Source organism: Argentina silus (assembly GCF_951799395.1).
Source record: "Argentina silus genome assembly, chromosome: 9".
Lineage (NCBI taxonomy): Eukaryota > Metazoa > Chordata > Actinopteri > Argentiniformes > Argentinidae > Argentina > Argentina silus.
In genome coordinates this window covers 20,270,645-20,289,689 of record NC_139663.1, presented here as the reverse complement: position 1 = coordinate 20,289,689, position 19,045 = coordinate 20,270,645, and the positions used below count along the sequence as shown (strand labels likewise).

Below are 19,045 nucleotides of genomic sequence, written 5' to 3'. Positions count from 1 at the left end.
CAGAAGCTTTGATGAGAACAGAAATGAAGCACAAGGGCAATACTACAGTACTGTACCTCAATTTATTGAGGAGGGCCAACATTGAGGTGGAACTTTATGATTCCCTATAAATACTGTACGCACACATTTTAAATTGACGTAATTGAAGTAATCCTCATTAATTCACCATTATGGTTATGATCATAGTCCACTTACAGGTCAATTTCTTACATGTCTATGGATTGTAATAGGCGATATAATATACACTTTTGGATGACAAATTTGACTTCCTAAAGCGAGTGCACTGTCAGTAACAGCTTGTCTTGTCTTGCAAGCAGTCACTGTGGCTCACACAAATGATGATAGCTAATGGATAATTTGCAATTGGTAAAAAACACATTAACAACCTATTTGGCAGCCAACTCTACAACTGAGTTACCGAAATCCGCAACTTCTTGAGGTGCAATTTAACAGGGGGGTCGATGTATCACACGTATGTACATTCATGAGAGGTGGGAATTAATGTGTGACCAGGTGATACAGTACCAGCAATGCAAAGGAAAGCAGGACACTACAGTTGATTTCAGTGCCAGTGCAGAGCTTTATTCTACACAAGTTGATAATGGAGGTACAGATAGATGTGTTCTTTGATCCTCCTTTGACCCTTTGTCATAGCACCCCCTCCTTCCCCACCTCACCCTCCACCACTCTATGATGGAAGCCACTCCCACTCCCCCTGCTAGGCCTGCCTCCTCTGCAGGGATTGGTGTTCCCTCCCCTGCTTCTCTGACCCCGCCCATCCCAGTGGTGATGGTTCACACTCCCCTGAGAATCCCATCGGTCCGTTCCTCTGAAATGCCTCTCCTGCCATTGGCCAGGCTGCCGAGCTGAGCCTGGAGTGCCCTTCCTCCTCCCTCTCTCCCGATTGCCCCGTCCCCGTCCAGATTCCACAGTGTCCCTTAGGCTGTCAGTTTTAGGGGTGTCCCGGCACGGCTGTGTCATTGGCAGCCCGTCCCCGGGAGGTGGAGCCTCTGGTTGGCTGAGGTCCATACATCCCTCCCCTTCGGCCTTCTCCAATTGGCTTAGCTGTGGATTTCCAGGTTTCTGTTGTGCAGGGTTGCCCAGGAGTCTGGTTTTTATTGGCGCGTCATAAGAGTGGACAGGGGCACTGTGGGAGTGGTCCTGCTTCTCTGTGGACAGAGTGAGGTTGTCCAGGTGCTCCGTAGGAGGTACAGGTCTCCCATGCTGGAGCCTGCCCCTGCCTCCTCTCCTGGGCCATTTAAACTGGTCCTGCCGTCGGTGGTGACCTGGGCCGCCCCTGCGATGCGACTGGCCAGTGTGCTGCTGCTGCTGCTGAGATGCAGTGATAAGATTGATGGAGGCTGTAGGGGCAGTCGGAGGGGAGGTCTGCGATTGGCTGAGAGATGCGTCCACATCCTGGATTGCGTTGTCTGCATCAGGAGGTGCCTGGGAAAAGCAAAAAGCAGCACTGTTTAACAGAGGGAAAGAAAGGGCTCTGTAGGGTGAGTGACTTGCTTGCGTTTGTGCCTAGAATTGCAAACTGAAAATATAATTTAGAAGCACAAGCTTAAATTTACTAAATGTCTGTGTGCTTAGCTCAGACTGCACAGCTACTGTCAAATCCTAGATTTTTCTTGGAAAAAAAGCATTTCTCGGCATTGGAGCCCTGAAAGACAAAAGACAACTCAGCAAAGACAAAATTGTGTGTTTTTTTCCCTCTTTACCTCATTGATATGTATGAGGAAGCGGTTAGACTCCGCCTCAGGGTCAATGATCCCACCCTTTGCCTTCTGCCGCTCTAAAAGAGTCTGGAGTTTAGTCCACTTATGTCGAAACTCGGCCCCAATCACCGCTCCCTCCAGCTGAGGGAAAGATAACCGTCAGCATAAATGCGGCCATTTGCATGTGTTGTCTAAGTACCTAGTCAGTTCTTGTGTAGATTATAGTTAGTCTCAAGGCTTAAAAAAAAAAAAAAAAAAAAAAAAAAAAAAAAAGACTTTCTCCTTCACAATACTTCTATATTTAAGCAAAAAAAGACGCATGCAGCCACACAGTATGTGAACTAGATTTGTACCTTTGGAAAGCTGGGAGCAGGAGAAGAGAGGAGATGGTCAACGTCGTATGTCAGAGGCTCTCTGCACACTGGACAATCAACTGTTAGCTCCTGTGGTGGTGGTGGTGGTGGTGGTGGTGGGGGATGACGACAGGCAAATCAGAAAAGCTTGAGAGCCAAGTCCATGTTCAACAGAGCTATGGTCAAAACCATAATATACTTGATTGATTCCTTTGAGCTCAAAGAGCTCCTATATCCATATCGAACTCTGGTACTTGACTGACTGCGCATCGATACCACTGATAAGCGCTGCAATAGTATCGTAAGTAATAGTAAGTGCTTTGAAAAACAATGGGCTCAACGCAAATGCTTCAACCATAACAAGTGCATTCATTTTCAGTACCGTATGAACGACACAAAAGCAGTACATACCTTACCAACTGGATGCTGCCAACAAGCTACAGTGCATAGTATGGTTCATGCCGTCATTCATGCCGTCATTCATGCCGTCATTCATGCCTCCATTTCATCTCACCTCTTCGTCAGTCCTTTCCCGCGTCTTGTCCTCCTCCAGCTCCTTCTCCCTCTCTCTGAGCTCAGTCTCGGAGTGGGTGACGTAGCGGCCCAGGCAGTGGGAGTGGAAGTGGTGATAACAGGTCGTCTTGGTGAACGCTTCCCCATCCTGGGCAGATGGACAGAAGCATGGACCACGTCATTTAGTCACGACAGAGGAAGGTCTGTGTAGCGACACACAGAGTATCGTATTGTGGATAACTATGGTATTGGCGATGCCCCAGCAGGCTGGACCAACTGTCCAGGGTGCCCAGGCTTGTTATGGCAGTGCCAAACACAGCAGGGGACCCCTGTATTTCACCCCTGCAGGGTGGTGTGTTGAAGAGGAGGAAGGAGAAGGGGTGGAGAGGGGGAAAGAATGACAGACAAAGCATTTCTAAAACTGACACGGATGAATCAACAGTTTTTGCCAATACCATCTCAAAAGCGTATATAGCATTCACAATCCAGCTCATTGTGGCCTAATGCTAAAATAACAGTAAGTCGAACCTGCACAATAAGGCAGACGGCACATTTCAACTATTTCGATGCCAAAGCGTTCATGTTTTATCTGCTAACGCTAATACGATGACACACCTTAAACCCGTACAGGCAGATGACGCAGTTCCCATGGGGAATATTGCTCTGGGTCAGGATCTCTTTGGCTTTCTGAGGAAGTGAAGAGAAAGAGGGCAGGGGATGGAGAGTGTGAGGCAACACTGAGATGGGTCAGATCCAGGTGAAGGGGTATTCATCTCAGACATATTGTTAAATCAAGTGAAAGACCATCGTCCATCCACATTAGTCTTAGCATTAGTCTTAGCATTAGTCTTAGCATTAGTCATAGCACAGCAAGAAGAGATCACGAGACAAGAATAAAATGAAAGACAGGCTTGTTGCAAAAATTGACAGCACGAGTCTTCAAGGCCACTCCCTGTTGACTTGATCACATGGTAACGGATGAAAGCGTGTGGCCGCTGTGAAAGCCTTCATCATGTGAACATAAATCACCCTTGGGAGCTGTGCACCATAAGCTGACATGGAATTTCTTTTTATGGCATATGCTTTGACCATAGAAGCCCTTTATATCACAACGCCTCTGGTTATTACAGCACACCCACAACAGAGCTCTGATCAGGAGGAGGAGCGCTGACCTCAATGAGCTGGTACAACACGGGCGAGCCCAGAGAGGACTCCGCTTCGGTCTGCAGACTCCTCTGTACACTGAAAAGGAGGGAAGGAGAAGGGGGGCTGAGGTAAATGCACAAGAGCAGATACCCTTCCAGATAAACCAAGCCGAAGTCAGTCAACGGGTTCATTCACGTTACCTGCACAGCTTGTCATCGGAAAGACCTCGGGGGTTGTGTATGGAAATGATAGGAGGAGAGGAGGGGTACTGAGAGAGAGAGAGAGAGAGAGAGAGAGAGAGAGTGTTACTAGTACAGGAAAATTCAAATGAGTGAGAGAAACAATATGACAGGAAATGAGTTCTTGCGTAGATAAGAGTGGAGAGGAGAGAGCTGGCTCAAGGCAAGTTCCTCTCTCCACCAGCCCTTTCAAAGCCCCCTACACAGATCAGTTGTACCAAGTAACTACATTGCACAAATCTACATGAAAATATGCTATTTAGTCCAGGAATAGCCTTCATATGTTTCTGAGGCTATTGCTTTCATCCGCTCAAGCCTACCCAGAACGGGAGCAGAGGGGGAAGGGGCTTTTCTTATGACACAACCATAGCTGGACGGGGACACACACATTGCTTTCATGAACTGAGTTTAGTATGAAAAGGCATATTTTGACAGTTTTGACAGCAGCTATGATGACGAGGGGGATACGAGCATACCTGCAAGTCTAGAGTCAGAGTCAACATCAGTCGAACAAACTGAGCGAGGGAGTCTTCAGCCGTGGAGGGGTACAGAACCAAACTCACCTCCCATCCCCTAGAAGAGCCAAGAGAGAACATTAACACACGCACGCACGCGCACGCACACGCGCGCACACGCACACACACACGCACGCACACACGCACGCATGCATGCACGCAACCTGGTTTAGAGCAGAGTGATTGTGTTATGACTGTGTACACAGTCACATATGAGATCACGTCATGGCTAAAGCTGTATAGATTGTCCAGATAAGTAGAGACTGCTGGTCTGGGCAGTTATTGTTTGGTGACTAATTATAGATTGAAACAGGGCGTCATCCATCTCTTACCCATCATTCCTCCTGACAACCTGCAGCTCGTCCAGGTAGATGGACTGGAGCACCTCAATTTCAGACACCACACTGCAGAGGAGAACAGAGAGACGCATGAGTTGACACAAGAGCTCTCTCTCTCTCTCTCACAGAGACGGGTATTAGTTCTGACACGTTTGTGTTTTGTGTTAAATAGCAGGGACAGCGGGACAAAAACATTGTCTCAGGGGGTGCGGGCATTTAAGGCCTTCGGTAAACGCATTTTGTGTAATTCTACATGACTTAACAGATTTTCAGAAGCAGTTCGCTCTTTAGGCCAAACTATTTTTAACTTCTACCTGTACTACTTTCTCTCTCTCCTCTTACATGTCAATCTGCCTTTCCATTCTGATGACGCCTCATGCTTTTCATAATCAAACAGCCCGTAATTAACTCCTCTTTACACACAAACTCCTCTTTATAATATTGCACCGGCTCATTATATGGCCGCTCCTACTAAGGCCAACTTTGAGTGGTTGATATTCCAGACTTAACTACACTGTGTGCAGCATCCACCATTGAGTTTGGCAAAGTCATATGGTCTGTTCCAATTATTTACCCCCCTAACCCAGAGGCCTGTACTGGATTGGTGCAAACATGGCTTCCACCATGTTCATTTCGTGTACAACCTAAACGAAAAGTCGTGGAATCTTGTCTCCATGGTTTCATATAATGCCCATGAAGTGCGCTATATAATAACTGTAGCTAGACTTGTGCATTTTTAGATAGGAAAGTTAAGCTTCATAATTTATCAATTCATGATCATCATACTCAAATCGGGTCAACAGCAATGCTGGGGGGGGGGGGGGGGGGGCTCATACACACATCTTCATTTCAGAGAACTTTGTAGATGCTTGAAATGAGCCAAATATGACGGATTCTACTTACGAAATGACATTATTTGCATTTGTATTTGCCAGCTCCCATCATGGACCCCCTACCCTCAGCTGTGTTGGATAAGTGGGTGTAGGCTAGGCTACTTAACAGCTAACCGAACCCAACTTCAGCACAGACCTACGTTAGCAATGTGATAAACTAACGTTAGAAAGCTGTCAGTTTGATTTCGATATCTAACCGTCTTATACAGCCTATCTTCAAAGCTCCGTGATCAACATCATCACCCGAGCAGGCTGGGTATTGTACAGGGTAAGAAACCACTTATTCGACCACATTACGACAGGCTAATTCAGCAGCGAAAAAGCTGTCAAAACACTCACTCGCTTTCCGCGGCCATCTTGGTTCCACCGACGAGAGGGAGGGAATTCTTCTTCTTCTTCTTCAGTGGGGTTGGCGATCAATGGAATGCTGCTTTACCGCCTCCGAATGGACGGGCATGGAAAATGAACTTGGCACAACAGGGAAAAATGACAAAATGATAGGTTCAAAAGGGTGACACACATATTGGTTCCCTGGTAACACACTCTCATTCTGGTTCTATGATTACCTCGTACTGAAAAAATAAAACAGAAAGTACATTTCGTTGAACGTCGTCACCACACAGGAGAAGACATTTACGTACATTTACATTCATAGCATGAGATGGATATATAGGATGAGCCTGGGGGAGTTAAGTGGAGTGGGTAGAAGGTTGGTCGTTTGAGTGGTGTTATGTTTTCCTAGGTTTTCCACTATTACAATGATGCACTAGCCAATACAACATCACTTTACATCGCCATGTCGGGCATGTCGTATGTCAAAGAACAATTGCTGAAGCAAGCCCACCTAATAAGTATGTCGAATACCAATAGTTGGACTTGCTGAACCAAGTCCACCTAAAAATAATAATAAGTGAACGTACAATAAATAACTTGAATATAGGCTGACAATATCTCGCCATCCCCGTGTATTCTTGGCAACTTTGGAAGCGCCTAGAACACTGGAGAAAGAGGAGGAAGTTTCGAAAGTGTTCGCCTGCTGTTCACACGCACGCCCCGGCCGCGTCATCGCACCGGAATGCTGCGCTCTCATTGGTCAATGAGGAGTCGGACGAAAAGTTCGAGAAATATCTAGAGAACCAAATCAACTATATAACGATGAGGTTCTCCCAGATTGGGCATCGACACAACAAGAACTGCGATTGAACAACGAAGAGTGAGGAGACGAGCCTTTTCCACAAGACGCCTAATTTCATACACTGTAAGTAAGTAGCCCGACGTTCTTGGAGTCTGAAATTAATGCTGCTGCTATCTTGATTAAATTGTATATTGTTATAAACAATATCATCGGTAATTTCAGCCATACATTTCTAGTAACTTTCTATTCAGTGAAAATAATTGAATTCGGTGTGTGAAAATAATTCGCAGTAAATGGTCATTTTTTCAGTAAGCTTATGTTAATTGACAGAGTGAGACAACAGAGTCATAATCTCAAACTTTCCAGAAATACAGATTTTGGTGTCATTACCGCTTGCCTGTTGCCTACCTGTTTTTGATTATTAGTAATGTCTATACTCTTTCTCTTATGCTATATTAACACGTGGTTAGCTTGATTATGTTATGTTATGCTGTCATTCAGATTCTTTTAGTCTGCCTGAATTGAATAGAATAGCCTAGATGTACTTGAATTAGCTTGCCCGGTGTATACAGTAAGTAAGTAAAATCCCTGCCCACCAAGCGCACGCCAAATATAGATGTTTTATAAGACAATAAGGCACTAGCAATATTTTCGGGAATGTTAATGAATGAACTATACGTCTTTATGAACATTACATTACATTTTCCATATAAAATGCACTTCTCTAATATGTAGTCTCTTTGTTTTGTAGCCTCCTAACTTGGAACAGTCAAGATGTCCTCAGCCAAAGGTGTAGCTATTGGCATTGACCTGGGCACTACCTACTCCTGTGTGGGGGTGTTCCAGCATGGGAAAGTGGAAATCATTGCCAATGATCAGGGCAACAGAACCACCCCCAGCTACGTGGCCTTTACAGACACAGAGAGACTCATTGGAGACGCGGCCAAGAACCAGGTGGCCATGAACCCCAACAACACTGTCTTCGACGCCAAGAGACTGATTGGCCGAAAGTTTGATGAGCAGGTGGTGCAGTCTGACATGAAGCACTGGCCCTTCAAGGTTGTCAGCGATGAAGGAAAGCCTAAACTTCAAGTAGATTACCGAGGTGAGAACAAATCCTTCTATCCTGAGGAGATTTCTTCTATGGTCCTGGTGAAGATGAGAGAGATTGCTGAAGCCTACATTGGGCAGAAGGTGTCCAATGCTGTTATCACTGTTCCCGCTTACTTCAATGACTCACAGCGGCAGGCCACTAAGGACGCTGGAGTGATCGCTGGGCTGAATGTGCTGAGGATCATCAACGAGCCCACAGCAGCTGCCATCGCATACGGCATGGACAAAGGCAAATCGGGAGAGCACAACGTCCTGATCTTTGACCTGGGTGGGGGCACCTTTGACGTGTCTATCCTGACCATTGAGGACGGCATCTTTGAGGTGAAAGCCACCGCGGGTGACACTCACCTGGGCGGGGAGGATTTTGACAACCGCATGGTCAACCATTTTATGGAAGAGTTCAAGAGGAAATACAAGAAAGATATTAGCCAGAACAAGAGGGCATTGAGGAGGCTGCGCACAGCATGTGAGAGGGCCAAGAGAACTCTGTCCTCCAGCTCTCAGGCCAGTATTGAAATTGACTCTCTGTTTGAGGGCACTGATTTCTACACCTCTATCACAAGGGCCCGCTTTGAGGAGATGTGCTCTGACCTCTTTAGGGGAACTCTGGAGCCTGTCGAAAAAGCTCTCAGGGATGCCAAAATGGACAAGGCTCAGATTCATGACATCGTCCTGGTTGGTGGCTCCACCCGAATCCCCAAGATCCAGAAACTACTGCAGGATATGTTCAACGGCAGGGATCTAAACAAGAGCATCAACCCAGATGAGGCGGTGGCCTATGGTGCTGCTGTCCAGGCCGCCATCCTCATGGGCGACACCTCCAAGAACGTCCAGGACTTACTGCTACTGGATGTGGCACCTCTATCGCTGGGTATCGAGACGGCTGGAGGAGTCATGACAGCCCTCATAAAACGCAACACAACCATCCCTACAAAACAAACCCAGACCTTCACCACTTACTCTGAAAACCAGCCTGGGGTCCTGATTCAGGTTTATGAGGGGGAAAGAGCCATGACCAAGGACAATAACCTGCTAGGGAAGTTTGAGCTTTCAGGAATCCCGCCCGCTCCAAGAGGAGTCCCTCAGATTGAGGTGACTTTTGACATCGACGCTAACGGCATTCTGAATGTGTCTGCAGCGGACAAAAGCACGGGGAAACAGAACAAGATTACCATCACCAACGATAAAGGCCGGCTCAGCAAAGAGGAGATTGAGAGGATGGTGCAGGACGCTGACAAATACAAAGCTGAAGACGACATCCAGAGGGAGACGATAGCTGCCAAGAACTCCCTCGAGGCCTTCGCTTTCAACATGAAAAGCAGTGTGCAAGATGAGAACATGAAGGGCAAAATTAACGAAGGGGACCAGAAGAAAGTCATTGAAAAGTGTGACCAAGCCATTTCCTGGCTGGAAAACAACCATCTGGCTGACAAAGAGGAGTATGAGCATCAACTGAAAGAGTTGGAGAAAGTGTGTAACCCCATCATCAACAACTTGTACCAGGGAGGGATGCCCACAGGAGGCAGCTGTGGAGCACAGCAACGCGCCAGCTCTGGTGCCAGCTCACAGGGGCCGACCATTGAAGAGGTGGACTAAAGAGGTGGACTAAAGAGGTGGACTAAAGTGTCCCCATTGGGTTGTGATATGGATGCCTGTTTGTAGTTCATAGCAAGTACTGAAGTGTTTGTTGGTAAATGTTATTTCACATATCCCCTGTTTTCATAAACAAAATAAGCTTTTGTTACATATGTGCATTGCTGGACATTGCAAATAAAATTAAAGCTGGGCAATTCCACGATATCAGAATGACACTGGGACTCAATTCTTCATTTTCAATTGATGACAAAAATAAATCCTTCATAGCACAGTTTAACAACCTATACACCTCTATGCACAATGACTGCTTCTAACATTTCCAACTGAAAATGAAAAAAAACACGTTTACACTAAGAAGTGTGCAGCTTCGAAGTTCGGTAACAGAATGACCCTAAAATCTCCCTGGGTTTTGTATGTGACCACATTTCCCAAAAGCTCTGTTAAATATCTTCTCCAAATTAAGATTCAAATATGTTTGCAGAAAGAGTGGGGTGTTATCTATATAGCTCCAGTAAGTGAGGTGGATTTACATCTGGTAACAGAATGACTAAATGGGTCCCGTAGAGACATGCATCATTTCTGGATTTGAATGTCATTCTGTACATGATGATGTAGCTAAAATAGGGAAACAAAGGTAGAAGTATACAATAGACACCCTCACTAAGATAATAATGTGTTATTTGATCAACATATATGCTGTTAACATTAAAAAGGGAAATTGATAAGAACTCGTAAAACACAAGAAACATATATCTGCCTTTGATCAATTACATTTATGGTTTTCAGTGGGGTTTTTTCTCCATTATACCAACAGAAAATAGCCTACACATTTGGCAGCAAAACAAACTGATTTGGAAAACATTAAGTACAAGTAAGCCTATGCCATGTGTAGAGACACACAGACACACAATCTGCTCTAAGTTGTAGACACACAATCTCCTCAGAGATAGCCAAAAAATGAAAACGTTCTTTATTGTCTGCAACCGGTGTGAGAAGAAACTGTTTTAGGGACATATGCGTCAGTGCGCTCTTTCATGATTGAAGATAAATCCCTTGGCGGGATTTTTGTAGAAGTGTGCAACATGTACGCCATCATTACAAATGGAAGTTACTTGAGCTCAATATTTGTGTGATTTGCTGGATTTGCTTTCCCACTGTACTCAACAACAATCAAGTCTCCGTGTATTGGAGCATGAGATGAGGATGTTGATGCAGTGGTTTGTAACCACTACTGTATGATTTCCCACTCTGTATAGCTCCCCGCCTGAAGTTTAACAACATAACATACAATAATATAAGGCAGGGAGCTCATAACTTCTCCAACCCCCCCTAGCTAGGTTAAATACAGAGCGACCGAGCGGGTGGGGCGACCCATAAGTATAACTCTCATAGCCAGTGGCGTTACACTGTTTAACCATGGTAGAGTGTCGCGTAATCGGCTCTTTTCAGCCTTGTCCCATGATGTGTTTTGCATACATGAGATCAACTGTCTGTCAGCTGACGTTCGATTTAGTGTCATGCCTGACCTTACGTAAACTTCATTCATCACCCAGGAAGATCATCAAGGACAACATCCATTCCAGTCACACCCTGTTCTCTCTGCTTCCATCGGGCAGACGGTACAGAAGCATCCAGTCCCGGACAAACGGGTTTCGGAATACCTTCTACCTTCAGGCCTTTAGACTGTTGAATTGACACTCCCCCCCACCCCTCCCGGAATACACCTCAGGCTCCTTCTCCGCCCTCCAACTGACACCTCCACCCCCCCCACCCCCTGCTTAGTTACACTCTCCATTGACATTACACTCTCCACTTTATTCCCTCTCCTGCTGCTATAACAACTGTATATTTGATTAGATTATTTTTTACTGTTTTATTATTGTTGCTGTTTATATTGTATCTATTATCCTTGTTACATTCTACTGTTGATGATGATTGATTTGGGCGGCTCTGCCTCAGGCTTTTCGTTGCATTGTATACAGTACTTGTATTCATTGTCATGACAAATAAACAAGACTTGACTTGAGACGTGACTTGTTTCTGCCTGTTTCTGTCTAATCAGAAAAAAGGCATAACATTTAATTTGCTATTCTTGGCCATTTCGGGTCGGATTTATAACTTTTAAAAGGATGTTATTGCACCACCACCAAAATCACGCAGTATTGTTTTTAAACATTTATTAACATACAGCATTTATGTGGTTCATAATATTTATTGCATATAGTCAGCACATCACATTCAGCGAAGCAATCGTTCACATTTCAAAACCATGATCTGTAGCCTTCATTTCTAGTTGGAAGTGCTGTCCCCTGTCATCTGTAAGAGGATGGGTCTTCTTAGCAAATGTAATTTGGGGGACGATTTCAGTGTGTTTTGTCCTTGCATATTCAGATTAATCTGACACTAATTGTTACTTTGTTGCGAGAGGAAAGACAGAGCACAGCACCAGACCTACGATTGGATTTCATGTATTTTTAGGTACAATTTACACATCGTAATATGTATGTATAATACATTTGATAACTGAAAGACTTGGGTTCCTCATTACACTGAAATAATGCACCTAACCCTTAATTAAAAGGTTTAAAACCAGGAGTACATGTGAGCAGTCATAGCAATAAATACTAGTACTGCTGATGAGATGCAACTTGAGCATGATGATAACAGTCTCTTGCCAGGCATGTATCATTCCACTGTAATGTCCCTTGGCTTTGCATTGCTCAAGCGCAAGCACGCACTGGCTCTGGGATATGCACAAGTGGCTGATGTGCTCGTATTGCGCACCACGGTTGTGATCCTGAACGTAGCTCACATCTTTCTTTGCAAAAACGCCTCTTTCATTTTCTCTAAGTGGTTAGTGGGCGAGTGTCCTTTAGAGAAAATATTCTGAGCGGAAAATGCCTTGAAAATGGTGACGAAAGTAAGACACATTTTAAGTATGGGACTGCACGTTATTGCTACATCAAAAACAGAAAAAGGTTTTACTTTATTGCTCACTGTTTATTTTGACATGTTATATGGTTCATGTATGACAGTCTTGTTCATTAAAAATAAGACAACATTCAACACTCACTAGTCATTGTTTAAGAAGTCACGTCTGTTAGTCTTTCCTAGATTAGGGTTTTAATACCTGTTTGACACTTTAGGACCACATTTCCCTTTGAAGGATAAAATGACATTAATACACAATCATAAAAATAACCCCCCCAAGGTAATAATTCGGCACGTAACAGTGGTTTTCTCTGTCCTAAACCTCTCGTCATCCTCGCTCAGTGCAATGTCAAAAAGTAATGTCTTGTCTCCCAAGTTTCCCTATCAGTGCTAACAGACCTTGGCTGCTCCACTTCCCCTACGTGTCCTGTTCATGACCCTGTACACAAACAGCCCCTCGCCCCACACCCCCTTGGCACTTCATGTGGAAATGAGTGTAAGATTCAAGATTCTTTAGAGAATCTCGAGAGTAATACAAAGCTGTAAGCAGTATTATGTTATGCCTCTGATAGACTATGTGGAATTCTTGCCCCATTGCTTATGCCCATTCAATCCTTTCAGATCCGCACAAGTGACTAGGGGGTAGGGGCTTGGCTATCTGTCCGGACCAGACCTCTCTCGGTATTGTCCACTTTCTCAGCAACACTTCTTCCCCCTCTTCCTCCTCTCTCGGTCTCTATGGGAGTTGATGTGGACTGTGTCCTTCTCTCTTTCCCTCTCTCTCTCCGCACGACTCTGGCTCTGCTTCTTCGCTCGGAGGACCATGTGAGTGAATGCCATGAACATCTGAGAGAGAGAGGGGTGTAAAGAGGGGGAAGGCAACGAGGGAGAGGGATGCAATACAGATATACTGCATGAACATTGATGAAGCTTTCTGAATTGAATTAACTCACTCTTGGGAGGGAGTGACTAAGAATAAGGTAGTAACTGACCTTTACTGGGACATACCTTAAGTAAATACAAGTCATAACAACGCTCCAAACACTTTATGCAACTCTGTGAAACAGTCAACACAGACATTTCCTAATGACATCTGTGAGACTACGGCATTTGTTTCACTTCCAAGGGCTGGAGGAGAGGCTGTTGACCTGTGCTTGCCCAAGAATATCTCATCAATGAGGCTCACCTGTGTTTCAAAGTCGATAAGTAAACCTAACCTGGGTACGGGTTAATGAGGAGCAGTTTGGCTGCCAAGCTCACCTCTTCCACATTGATGTTCTCTTTGGCACTCGTCTCAAACACCCTGACGCCCACAGACTCCCCGAAGCGTATTGCATCATGGGAGTCCACCTGCTTCTTGGAGGGGTCATCGTTCTTATTTCCCACTGAGTGCGAGAGAGATCGGGAAGGATGGATGTATAATTATTATTATTTATTTTTAATTATTTGTCAAAACAAGCGTTATAGTTTAACAACACACAATCTCCACCTCACAGATAAGGGACGCTCCCACTAGATGAGAGCCATCATGCCACTCCTCAAAATTAATACATCTGTATAAAACATTGTGTTCATATGTGCCAAAAAAAAAAAAAAAAAAAAATCACACAAACACAACTTAGTCCAAACTCACCCAAGATCTTACAGACGTTGTCACAGTTCTGGGTGATCTCATTCAGCCATCTCTTCACGTTCACAAACGACTCAGGGTTGGTGACATCGTAAACGATAATGACACCATGGGTGTTTCTGTAATACCTGGGCAGGAGAGAGGGTGAGAAGCAGACAAAGAGGGTAAGAAAGAGAGATGACAAAGACAGTATAAACTACAGAGACACGACCGCTGGGCGATAAGACCCCAACAGGAACCAGCTCCATTACATGCAAACATTCTCTGCAACTGCCAACTGAGGAGAGAATGTCATGCTAGCTAACCGCTGGATAGGCTAACACCAGATTGGTGTCACCTGGAAGGAACACGTCCCAAGCAGCGACCTGGCGATGTCTCAAGATAACTCTTCATTCAGATATAAGCGATTTTAAGTGTGTGAAAATCACACATCTTCATGGTACTGTAAAACACTGAGTCCACCAAGTCTAGGTATAGATACAAATGTTCATGGACACTTTGAGTGCTTTTGGCCAGCATACTGAGCAAACTGGGGCAACACACAGAAATCAAATTCATTCACATTAAATTTGTTGTTTTTGTCAATTCACACCCTGAATTAAATTAATATCCAAATGGACTTGGGCTTGAAAAGAATTGGACCCAACGCGGACAGCGGCTTCCAGAATAAATCGTCACTGTTAACGGTGGTTCTACTGGTAACAAACATAGACAGTGTTGACGGATTGATTACGTCGAGGTGATGGTCCTGAATCTCTCCTGGCCTGCCGTGTCCCAGATCTGCAGTTTGACTCGCTCCCCGTCGATGTCCACAGTCCTGATCTTGAAGTCCACGCCAATCGTAGTGATGTAGCTGCCTGCAGTTCATAATTGAGAGTTAAGGAAGATTCCCTACACTAAATATATGGTCCTCTGTGGCTCAGTTGGTAGAGCATGGCGCTAACAACGCTTAGGTTGGGGGTTTGATTCCCGCTTGGGACCATATATACTGAAAAATGTATGCACTCACTGCAATCTAAGTCGCTTTGGATAAAAGCGTCAGCTAAATGGCATATATAAATACACCCGTAAGTAGATGTGTATTTAAGTCTCAAAAAGGTACATCATATTATCTACATCATTCGTAAACCATCAACATACACAACACACTGATATTTTTAGTCTACAAACCTAGACTGCCATGAGCAAAAACTATTGTACTACAATACTACTGTTGTACTTGACATTCTGCAGCAACACAAGAGATTTGTTGTTTGTCTCTCTCGTTGATGAGCAATACAATGAGCTACTTTGCCTTAATTTTGGGTTATGCTTAAGGTTAGGGATACCGTTTAAAGATTTAAAAGATTTTAGGATAGAAAGACTTGCACTTCTTGTCGAGGAGCATGGCACAATATTACCGTCCCTAATCAAGGGCTTGATGATCAGTTGCTTTATGAGCTTGAGCTTGAGCTTTAATAGAAAAAACATGCAATATGGCTTAGGGTACTCAAAGAATGGTTTGGGGGGGAATATTAACTCACCAGAGAAGGAGTTATCGGCAAACCGTAGTAGTAGACTGCTTTTCCCTACGTCTGAAACAGAGGTAGGAAAGAGTCGTCAAATGAGCACCGCCTCTGCGCATAAATGATCGGTTGGTCATAAAGGACTTGGCCTTCTATTTACATTAGAACAGTACATTGGGTAACGTTTATGGATTGGTCACTACTCAATTGCTCTTCAATCTTACCATTAAGAAATAGAAGCACATTATGCATCCATGTATTTGGAGAAAGTAAAGTATATTTAAGTAGTCTAATTATTAGTATTTGGGTCATGTCTCGCCCTAATTATTACATGACTTAATCATCTTTTTTGGATCAAAAGTATTAAGAAACATCTTCTCTGCCCACTTAAACTATTTCTCCATACACCATTCATTTAACATTAGGCAAGACACTCCAAGGACTTCATAGTCAAACACTTGAGGCAGTTATGCATGCAATGGATTATGGGACCAAATACACTACTTCAATAGGCATTATATTTGGCCTGTGTCTATATACTTAACTGAATACCTCAAATGGGGGGGACTACATAGGCTCCCAGTCCCGACAAAGTGCTTTTATTTCTTATTATAACAGATAAAAAGAAATATTAAAAAAACACCCTAAAGAGGAAGCTGACATTCTGTACGTTCGTCACCACTTGATTCAAAGCCCTATTAGCTAATCAGAATTTTAAGGCAACTGTCCAAACACATACCGGGGGTGACAGTACAGTATGTATGCAGTGGGGGACATTTTTACTAGCAGTCTTAGCCCATCAAAGGGCAAGTTTGAGCAATAACTGTATATCTAAGGGCAAGACTTTTTTTCTTTTATATGTAAACCCTCTGCACACTTTGTAGGAAGGAAGTAAGAAGTTAAGATGCACTAACTAGAGTCTCCAATAATGAGCAGTTTGAAGAGATGAGTGTAGTCCTTGCCCGCCATTCTACAGCGCTCCGTTGGTCCTTCCTCCCAATAAATGCACTTCCACAGAAACAGATCTCAGTTGTCCCAAATCCCAGAATGGAAGTATTTTGTTTATATGACCACTTCAGACAGGCCAAAGCTTTTGTCCCGAAGACATATGCATCCTCAAAATGGTTTGAATTTCATTTCCAGTAGATTCCAGTTGACCCCAGAATTCCCATTAAACTCAACCTGTTCATTCCAAAGTACAAACATAACACGTAAATCTGGTGTATTCCCAGTTTGCTTGGTATTTCAAAGTCATGCTAAGGCCCCTGGTCCCACCTTCATTTCAGTTCCTCCCACTAACTCCAGTAGGGGATTCCCAGTTCATTCCAGCAACGCATTACGACTCATCGCTTGGTACTTCCAGTTCTGTTCCCACCAGTCCAGTGTATAGGTATTTTCCAAGTCTTCTCCTAAAGTATGGGTACGGTCTGCATCCCACATTCAAAGGGCAGAAGGAGAATGTTCTCTGTCACTTTGCTTGTGGGACCCTATATGCAAGTCGTCCTCATTAAGTCCTCATTACGTTGCAGTCAAGCAGTGGCTTTCATGTGCATAGAGGAAGTGTGCTCATTGTGATAGCTCGACTAACACTCTGCTAATGGATGTATGGATCCCACTGCTCCTGAAACTACCTGTTGCGAGTTGATCGATGTAATTATCACTTCTACTTTCCTCCCATTCTCCCTCTAGATGTTATCTGTCATCTTACCATCTCTGTCAAGTTCATGAACTCTTTCAAGATGCCACAGAGGGTGCTGTCATAAGCAGAAAAGCAGAGACAGAAACCTAAAATATTACACTACTTCCTTCTTCTCAACGACAGTCCACAGTGGCTCTATCCAATGAGCTGACTGTCTCAATGTCACTTCTTCTTTTCTGGGTTATGTCTTAGTCTTCGGTTGGTTCCAGCCTCCCCAATTCTCTTGTCGGGGCCCTACCCTGGAAGAGAGGCAAGTAGGTTAGTATGGCACAGTATGAATGGAGAGATGAGGAGATTCACCTCAACTCAGTTATTGTCAGAAATTCCTAATGACCTTTAGCCAGTTTCTGTATGCGGTGTGCACCCTCCTTTCCGTGGAACAACAGCTGTGTCACTAAATTTAACTTGCCCAGCCGACACCCTCGACATACAATCATTCAACACAGGCCGAGATGAATCACACCATAACATATTAGCCTGCCCATGGGTAAAGGCGATACAGAGGTCTAATTAAACGTTAGGATAAGGTCATTGGCGGGTTTGTGTGTGTGTGTCCCCCCCCACCCACCATTAGTAAACACACATCTTCCTAAGGCTAACGGCTGTAATCAACATTTCACTGACAGCTAACAATTCTATTCTGAAGGATTCCCTCAGACACCTACTAGAGTGGATAAAGAATAGAGGACTAGGCTGTTTTTTTCCATAAAAACAGGAAAGAGTACGGGCTAGCCATTTCCTGAAATTGATTGCCGATACAAAGTTTTTCGAAGACCACAAATTCTAAGGCAATAGCAAGCAGACGTAGCTGGCAAAAGACATTCGCCAACTCATGTGAGAAGAGCATTTTCGCGGTGTCGCTACAATATTTGTCATGTTGTGTTGACTGCAAGTCATAACCCGAAATGATATGAATACAACTTCCCCAAAAGCAACCACTATGATAGCCTAGCCTGGTCGAAGTGAAAACAAGACCAATAGGTTGCTCACAATTAAGAGATAATACTATTTATTTACAAAACAAAACCCTGCATCTGTGAGCAAAACGTTGTCGAAATGGACAGAACCGCAGTATTGGGAAAAACGGGTTAACGTGCCTTGGCTAACAGTGACGCTAACCAGTGCGCAACAATAACACAAAGTTAGCCTTTAAAAACATGCTTGAAAACAACCAAGAAAAATAGTTAGTTCTCGCCACAAACATACACACTTCGGATGGTTTTTTGATACACTTACCTGCCATACCGGTCGGCAAACGTCACCAGCAGCTGGGAACTACAGTGAGTGACTGTTAGCTAATGATTTGATTAGCTTGTATATCCAGGATAGGACAACACCAGACGGGGTTAAAAAGTTACTTTTTCACTACATCATTTGAAACAACACATCCAACTCCCTTCGCTAACGTGCACCAATTGTTTTCTGAAATCGATACCTCGCTGTTATACGTCGTTGAAACGCGCCGTGGTGCAAAAGGATCAATAGAAATCATCAAAGCGATGACTTGTGCACTCGGGACAAATAACGTCCTCAATCGGAAGAAGCGACGAGGCATCCGCTGTCCGTCCTAGACGTCTGGGTCTCCGGGGGCATGACTCAGGAAAGTTCGGCGCCTCGGACTTCTCGACGGTACTCCCGGCCCGACGTCTTCAGGCCACACCTGTGTATTGTTGACTCACTCATTCTCGACATCATGTGCTTCTTTCTTTCGCCTGACC

At 44.3% G+C, this 19,045-nt stretch overlaps 3 protein-coding genes across 4 annotated transcripts; 1 reads left to right on the top strand and 2 right to left on the bottom strand.

The window, feature by feature from the left end:
* Window positions 1-164: 164 nt before the first annotated feature.
* rnf25 (ring finger protein 25) lies at window positions 165-6,186 on the bottom strand. The gene is made up of 10 exons (XM_083677871.1): window positions 6,058-6,186; window positions 4,820-4,891; window positions 4,449-4,545; window positions 3,934-4,001; window positions 3,760-3,829; window positions 3,203-3,274; window positions 2,589-2,735; window positions 2,075-2,164; window positions 1,725-1,862; window positions 165-1,446 (listed from the first exon to the last, which is right to left on the bottom strand). Exons 1-10 carry the CDS (start codon window positions 6,072-6,074, stop codon window positions 649-651), a joined length of 1,569 nt encoding a protein of 522 aa, XP_083533997.1. The 5' UTR covers window positions 6,075-6,186; the 3' UTR covers window positions 165-648.
* A 688-nt stretch (window positions 6,187-6,874) lies between these two features.
* On the top strand, window positions 6,875-9,772 carry LOC310810038 (heat shock 70 kDa protein). Of its 2 annotated transcripts, none has more exons than XM_083677628.1 (2): window positions 6,875-6,976; window positions 7,605-9,772. In XM_083677628.1, the coding sequence occupies exon 2, from the start codon at window positions 7,628-7,630 to the stop codon at window positions 9,560-9,562; it is 1,935 nt and encodes a 644-aa protein (XP_083533754.1). In that variant the 5' UTR covers window positions 6,875-6,976; window positions 7,605-7,627; the 3' UTR covers window positions 9,563-9,772. The 2 variants fall into 2 exon arrangements, with proteins under 2 accessions (XP_083533754.1, XP_083533755.1); XM_083677629.1 differs by having other exon boundaries at window positions 6,963-6,980.
* Window positions 9,773-11,727: 1,955 nt separating this feature from the next.
* Window positions 11,728-19,007, bottom strand: LOC310809407 (ras-related protein Rab-35). Its single transcript, XM_083676650.1, has 7 exons — window positions 18,564-19,007; window positions 16,543-17,566; window positions 15,647-15,697; window positions 14,857-14,980; window positions 14,127-14,251; window positions 13,754-13,878; window positions 11,728-13,339 (listed from the first exon to the last, which is right to left on the bottom strand). The coding sequence occupies exons 2-7, from the start codon at window positions 16,595-16,597 to the stop codon at window positions 13,190-13,192; spliced, it is 630 nt and encodes a 209-aa protein (XP_083532776.1). The 5' UTR covers window positions 16,598-17,566; window positions 18,564-19,007; the 3' UTR covers window positions 11,728-13,189.
* Between the last annotated feature and the right edge of the window lie 38 nt (window positions 19,008-19,045).

Coding starts and splice junctions, on each gene's coding strand:
- LOC310809407 (XM_083676650.1), bottom strand. CDS start 16,597: ATGGCGGGCAAGGACTACACTCATCTCTTCAAACTGCTCATTATTGGA. Junction 15,698..16,542: donor GCTCATTATTGGAGACTCTA/GTTAGTGCATCT, acceptor CCTCTGTTTCAG/ACGTAGGGAAAAGCAGTCTA. Junction 14,252..14,856: donor TTCAGGACCATCACCTCGAC/GTAATCAATCCG, acceptor TCTCCTGCCCAG/GTATTACAGAAACACCCATG.
- LOC310810038 (XM_083677628.1), top strand. CDS start 7,628: ATGTCCTCAGCCAAAGGTGTAGCTATTGGCATTGACCTGGGCACTACC.
- rnf25 (XM_083677871.1), bottom strand. Junction 4,546..4,819: donor GTTGTCAGGAGGAATGATGG/GTAAGAGATGGA, acceptor TGGCTCTTCTAG/GGGATGGGAGGTGAGTTTGG. Junction 1,863..2,074: donor CTGCTCCCAGCTTTCCAAAG/GTACAAATCTAG, acceptor TCTTTCCCTCAG/CTGGAGGGAGCGGTGATTGG.